At 42.0% G+C, this 6,633-nt stretch overlaps 2 protein-coding genes across 2 annotated transcripts in view; both read left to right on the top strand.

Moving 5' to 3' along the window:
• Positions 1-5,463, top strand: part of LOC105563115 (WD repeat-containing protein 6) — a 9,472-nt gene extending 4,009 nt beyond the window's left edge. The window contains exons 2-13 of the mRNA XM_012014430.1: positions 287-497; positions 959-1,132; positions 1,220-1,370; positions 1,449-1,673; positions 1,749-2,151; positions 2,256-2,396; positions 2,467-2,900; positions 3,037-3,231; positions 3,301-3,812; positions 3,897-4,342; positions 4,442-4,613; positions 4,696-5,463. Coding sequence (XP_011869820.1) covers positions 287-497; positions 959-1,132; positions 1,220-1,370; positions 1,449-1,673; positions 1,749-2,151; positions 2,256-2,396; positions 2,467-2,900; positions 3,037-3,231; positions 3,301-3,812; positions 3,897-4,342; positions 4,442-4,613; positions 4,696-4,771 — 3,140 coding nt within the window. The 3' untranslated portion in view covers positions 4,772-5,463. The remainder of the gene's footprint in view (positions 1-286; positions 498-958; positions 1,133-1,219; positions 1,371-1,448; positions 1,674-1,748; positions 2,152-2,255; positions 2,397-2,466; positions 2,901-3,036; positions 3,232-3,300; positions 3,813-3,896; positions 4,343-4,441; positions 4,614-4,695) is intronic.
• Positions 5,464-5,966: 503 nt separating this feature from the next.
• The window catches only part of LOC105563187 (eukaryotic peptide chain release factor GTP-binding subunit ERF3A), a 6,500-nt gene continuing 5,833 nt past the window's right edge, over positions 5,967-6,633 (top strand). The window contains exon 1 of the mRNA XM_012014566.1: positions 5,967-6,632. Coding sequence (XP_011869956.1) covers positions 6,373-6,632 — 260 coding nt within the window. The 5' untranslated portion in view covers positions 5,967-6,372. The remainder of the gene's footprint in view (position 6,633) is intronic.

Raw genomic sequence — 6,633 nt, 5'->3', positions numbered from 1 at the left:
TTAATAATTGGAGAAATTTTTTACTTAACGTTATATTGTAACATTGTGTAAATTGTCACGCGATTGTAGCACAAACATTGTACAATATTGTATAAGTAATGTTGCCAGAGATTAACCCTTTCAAGACGGTTTTTTTTACTGATTGGTGGTACACATGTGTACCCGCAGTCTCGAAAGGGTTAACAGAAGTCTACGAGGGCTGGTAACGCCTCGCGGGGCGAATTTGCTAAACTTAAGTCGATTGTGAGTCTCCTCAGCTTTGTAAAACTCTTATTTAATGCGGCAGGTATGGGCCCCATGCTCTACTTATATAGGCATGGCCAAATGAAGGATAACGTCAACTGTCTGTATCCGAATAATATACACGGCATTGTAGCGGACGAATATTCTGAAAGGCATGTCGATAGTAAATTGGCTGTGTTTGGCGCCAAGTCTCTGTGCATCTGCGCAATTGGCGAATGCTGGTGCGACCGGTGTGGCTTTAGCAACAATAAGAGGTATATCAATTGTACTTAAATACAACAGAAGTATGGCGGAAAGTCCCCTGTTATGAGATCGGTCGCTAATATGGGATTGCGGAGTTTCTGTTAAATTAATCGTCAGTCGAGTCCACCGTGAATTTATTGCCCCTGGAGCGAAATCTGCTTAGTGGAAAATTCATCGTTAGATTGTGTAGGTAATCGTTGCAAAAAAGAATTTGTGATTGAATTTGGGTGTCGAAAACCTGTTGTCTCGTAACAGAGGACTTTCCTCTATCCCAAAGCTAAAATGCTCTATGAATGAAAATAAGAAAAGCTGTTACACAAACGTAGATCTGTAACGGCTGTCGATCTATGTATGTGTGACATTTTTATTTTTACTTACAGAACATACTAGCACAGTTTGAAACGTTCTGTGTTCGATGTACTATAATATTTTGTTAAACAAATATCGAAATATCTTGTTTGTTTGTGTATAGTCTTCTTCGCAAGCTAGGTACCGATCAGTTCAATGACTGGATAATTGCTGCAAAGTGGATACCGTTTAAGAAACAAACTCAATTGGCGATTTTATTTGCCCACAATTATGTGTCCATATATGATGTACTTGAAAAAACTTCTCGAGTTATACGTTGCGAAGAGAAATGCATTCTGTATCCTTTTGCGATTTTCATTGATTCGAGAACGTCTTACGTAGACGAGCAATATTGAAGTGATAATGTCCTTAATTAATATTTAAGCTATGGCGGTTCTATATCGGGAACCTGTCAAGAGGACTTGGTCATTTTCAGTGGAACGGCATTTCAAGAAATTTTAATATGGAAAATAGATAAAGGATATTGTGACAATAATACAAGTATGCCAGTTTTGCATCGTTTAACAGGGCACAAGGTTCGGCAGTTGTATTTATTGTTGGAAGGAAGGCTCAAAATTTTCAGATAAAACTTTTATCACGTAAACTTATCGTAGGGTGTCGTTTTCTCTGTTGTTTGCGATCTGCGCTCGCGATTTATTTGCTCCACGTCGGACGATAGAAGTGTCAGACTCTGGGAGGTGACAGATGAGGAAAATACCGAGAGCAATAACATAAACTGGCAGACAGTAAAAATAGTGCCGACAAAAGCACTGTTCCTGCATACAGCTAGAGTTTGGAAAGCTTTAATTAGAAACGACGTTGTTTTGACGATAGGAGAAGTGAGATTTAAATTACGTATGAATGTCACAAGTTACTTTTACGCGGATGTCTTTTAAAATTTTCCACTGCTTCAGGATTCGCTTGTGTGCACGTGGTCGCTCTCAGGGCACTTAATTCACAAAGCCTGCTATAAAGCATCCCTATGGAGCATTGACGTATCTGAAGACAATACGGAGATATATGTGGGCGGAAGTGATGGATCCGTGTGTGTGCAATCGTTTATAAACTGCGAAAGCCCAGAGACAATTTTGCCGTCTGGCAACAATACGCGCAACTGTTCTAAGTACATTTCCTATCTGCACGATGGTGCAATGTTAGTTTTTACCGAATTGGGAAATCTACTGTATTACGACAAAGAAATGGTGTTTGTAAGTGCTGTATACTTAACGAAGAATGGCTATTACTTTATGCAAGTCTCTCCAAATCGCAACATGGTTGCCCTTGCGTCTAGAGAAGGCTACGTAACAGTATACGAACGTAAGAATGTTTTTTCTTTGCAATAAAAATCTTAATATTAACGTGGACGGATTTTTATAAATATCTTTTTTATAAAAGTCAAATGATTTATAATATATTTTTAGATAACTTTAGGACTTTACGACAGTGTAAGGAAGACAAAATAATGAATTCGCAAATCCTTTCTTTACATTGGTTGAGCGACAATGAATTGATAGCATGTGGAGCAAATGGTCTTCTGAAATTATTCTGGCTGACAGAGAATAGTGCGTAATTACTTGTGCAACCATATCGTAATGTGTTTTAGAACGTATTTAACATTAGGGTTTTGTACAGATGACATTAAAGTGATCACAGAATGTATATTGCCATCCAGTCGCGAACGCTGGTTGACTGCAGCTATAGTCTACGCTCCCATGTCGATATTAATATGTGGTGACAGAGTTGGAAATATTTATATATACAAGCTGGACAGTAATCGTTTTGATTCCAATGTAACAATTGGAATTAAGAAGCCTGTTCAAACACTTTATAGAGTCCATGGTAAAATGGGAGTCCAATCGTTCCATGTATCTCAGAAAAATTTAATAACGTGTGGGCGCGACGGGATGTTGAGATTTTATCAAATGCGCGCAGAGGACGCAAAGCCTTTGTTGCTGCAATATAAAAAGAAGATGCCAATAAACTGGATCAGTGGCATGTTAAATGGAAACGAATTAACAAACAAGTCGGAAGACGACGACATTCTTTTTATATTTGGCTTTAAAGAGGTATAATGTAAATTATATATACAATTATTTTGCCTAGAATGATCGTTCGATTAGGCTGGCAACATTTCGTGATGAAACACCGTGCATATGTGTGTACACATATAATAGAAAGAAATTTTCCTGATAATATTTTTAGATGGAATTTATAATATATAATATGTTGAATGAGAACATAGTCGTACAAATTCCTTGCGGTGGTGGTCACAGATCGTGGGACTATATAATATCGCTTACAAAAGCAAGCTTTGCGTATGTGAAAGATAAAGAGATTCATGTATGCGATTTATCTTCTTTTCTCTTTCCTGCAAAAATTTATCACAGGAGTTTGCAGGTACGTAACATTATTCTTGAGAAGAAAACCATTCAATTCTACATTTGTGTTTTTTTTTTTATAATCTAGAATGGCTTTCACCCAAAGGAAATATGTTGCTTGCATTATATTCCACGGCGTTTACACAGTGCTGAAGATAAGGACAGAGATATCCTTGTAACTGGTGGCGAGGACGGCGCTCTTCGTATCAGCGAAATTTCGGGAGTCGGGAGTCGAAACTTCGCTCGGCGCACTTTTAAAACTTTAGGAATCTTCAATGGCCATATTTCAGGCATAAAATGCATAAGTGGCTTTCCCATGTATTCAAGGCATTGCTCTTTTAACTATCTAATCTTTTCTGGCGGAGGGAGAGCACAATTGAAGGTTTGGGGGATAACTTTCCGAGACAACGGTGTATTTTGCTCTGACCTGAATTCTCATATGCTCTATGAACAAAAATGTTGTAAAAAACCATGGCAAGAAACCGTGCAATCTTTTATCGCAGAACCAGAAACACGTTACATGGATATTTTTGCTTACCAGTTTATTCATGTGTCAAGATACGTGTTACTCTTTATCGCCTGTGCAGATGGATATTTAAGGTAATTCAACTGTTTAGTTCATCGAGTGTGCTATGCGCTTAACAGAGATGTGAAATATAATACTGTCCTCTTTTTCTCCTACAGACTGTTTGTGTATGATACCATAACTAACAACTTATATTTGAAAGTATCCACCAAATACGTAGATCGTTGCATTTTGAAGATAAGTGTATTATCACAGAAATCCAAAATTGTGTTAACTATGAGCACCGACGGGCAGTTGCGTTTTTTCGATTTTGCCAAAATTATCGAGAAAATATACAAGGATGCATATTTTGGAAACGAGAGAATCCTAGACTTCAGCGATATCCCTGTCGCAGTGTTTAGCCTGCATCAGTCGGGAATCAATTGCTTTGATTTAATTGAGAACGGAGATTTAGACGAGGACGAGTACCTCTTGGCCACTGGTGGTGACGATAATCTTCTAAGTGTCATCTGTTTTAAGATTTGCACTTCGGAAGATAATCAATTGTCAGCTGAAATATTATCCAAATGGAGCACAGCGTCCGCACATTCCGCAAAAATCGTCGGTCAGTTAATTTCTCTTAAGCTAAACAATGTACATATGTATGTATATTGCATGTTCCGCAAGTCTCGTAAAAATTTATCAAAGTGTTCGATACCAACAGGTGTGGAGTTTTGTGAGAATTATACAATATATAGCGTGGGGGCTGATCAAAAAGTGATTGTCTACGATTATGCATATGAGGATAACGTTATAAGTTGTCATCAACGCGGTCAGGCATTTACATCTGTTGCGGACGTGCAAGGCATGAGCTTGTATGACTTGAGACCCTTTAGGTAAGTTTAAAAATTTGTTAGCTATAATTGTAATTATGTCATCTTGTCATACTATTCATGCAAGTGTTAATGTGATTAACAGAATGCCTGACTGCGTGGGCATCGCGTTTTACGTTTGTATAATATATGGACGAGGATTTGAAATACTGTGCGTTTAAGAGCAAGGATCACTATTCGTTCAAGTTAACGAAAACTATGTTCTACGGAATCAATTATATAAATATATGTAATATTATATAAATATAAACTCAATCATTTTGCATTTAAGTATGTGGCAGCAAGAATGACCGATTATTCTCCATATCCCTAATTAGGGATCGAATTTTTAATAAACACCAGACTTCTACAACAATCTCCAATTACAAATACGTAAGTAAAATACAAATGCGCGTTGTCTCTAAATCCCAGTCTACGATAGATGATTTAAGTCCTAAGCCCTAAGAAACTGACCAATCACGGTCGAGTATTCTCCTCATCTTTTATTGTGATTGGTCAATTTCTTGGAGCTTAGGGTTTAAATCGCCTATTGTAGACTGGGACCTAAAACTGCTAGTTGATTGGTTACACATTTCTCGGAACTAGAACTTGGACCAAGTTCTAGCATCGTAGACACAGGCCTCGAGAACTGTGTCAAAGTTCTAGTTCCGACAAATGTGTGGGCAATCAGCGTGCAGCTTTTCCGCAAAGGCTTGTGTCCACGATGCCTAGGTTCAAGTTCTAGTTCCGAGAAATGTGCAGCCAATCAACTAGCAGCTATTCCATAAAAGCTGCACATTGGCTGGCCACATGTTTCCCGGAACTTAGTCCAAATTCTAATCCCGAGAAGTGTGTAGCGAATCGACTCGCAGCTTTTATGGAATAGCTGCAACTTGATTGGCTACATATTTCTCGAAACTAGAATTTGGACCAAGTCCTAGCGTCGTGGACACAGGCCTTTATACAACGGACGCGTTCAGCGGAGAAAGTAGCTCAGTGAGCGCTTCGCGCTGATCGGGTCGTACTTTCAGATCTGTGCTGTGATACAACTATTCTTCTAGATGTTTAAAGAACAATCCAATCGGCGCAAGCGCTCGCCTTGCAGTTTTCTCCACTGTAATGCGGCCAACGTTCGACCATCTGTCTCTTTCAAACATTTGTACTTTTGCCGCCGTCCTGACGATCGTCCTTCCGATTGGCGGCGTCGGTAACTAGAGCGGGGGCAGTTTTTGTCCAGCGCGCTCGCCGGCGATTGGTCCGTGATAACCGCGTGTCCGCGTGTTCCGCCGTGCGGCCCCATGATGGCGCTCGCGACCCCCGGTACTTCCGGTCCAAGTGCGGCGGTGTGGCAGCAGCGCCACCACCACCAGCAGCACCAGCAGCCAGCAGCAGCAACGAAGCAGACCAAGCAGACCACGGGGAACGCACGCACGCACGCACGCGGAATAGCGATCGTACGCGTGTGTACGCGGGGGGTGTGTGTGTGTGTGTATACGCGAAGACGTGTGCTGGAAGAAAATAACTATTTTTTTAAGACCCGTCCCGAGCCCGGTAACCCCCGGCGGATCATCGGATCGTGTCCGGAACGCGCGGCGGTCCGTTGCGGCGTGTGCGACTCCTCGTGTCCCAGTCTCCCTCTCTCTCTCCGTGTCTCCTCTCTCTCTCTCTCTCTTGCGCGCGCGTTCGCTCGCTCGCTCGCTCTCCCACCCCCTTCGTCGCGAGAATCGTATTATCCGTTTAGCCTAGCGGGCCGGCTGTGTGCGCGCTGAAACAACTGATTAATATGGCGAACAGCATAGCACCAGACTCGTGGGAGCAGCAGGCGGACACGAACGGCGACATCGTCGGCCCGCCTACGTCGCAGGACAAGTCCATCGAGAGCAAGTTCTCCACCCTGAATGTCAACGCCGCGGAATTCGTGCCTTCCTTCTGCATCAGCTCGTCGCCACAGAGCAACGTCGCCGCGGCCACGACGGCCGACAGCAGCCCCTGCGATGTCGCCGCGGCCGCGGCCGCGGCGGCAGCGGCCGCCACCGCCGCCGCA

This window comes from Vollenhovia emeryi, unplaced genomic scaffold (assembly GCF_000949405.1).
Source record: "Vollenhovia emeryi isolate VEMERY1.0 unplaced genomic scaffold, V.emery_V1.0 DF939180.1, whole genome shotgun sequence".
Classification (NCBI taxonomy): Eukaryota; Metazoa; Arthropoda; class Insecta; order Hymenoptera; family Formicidae; genus Vollenhovia; species Vollenhovia emeryi.
Note: the sequence above shows the minus strand (reverse complement) of the source record. Positions and strands in the feature narration are given on the sequence as shown.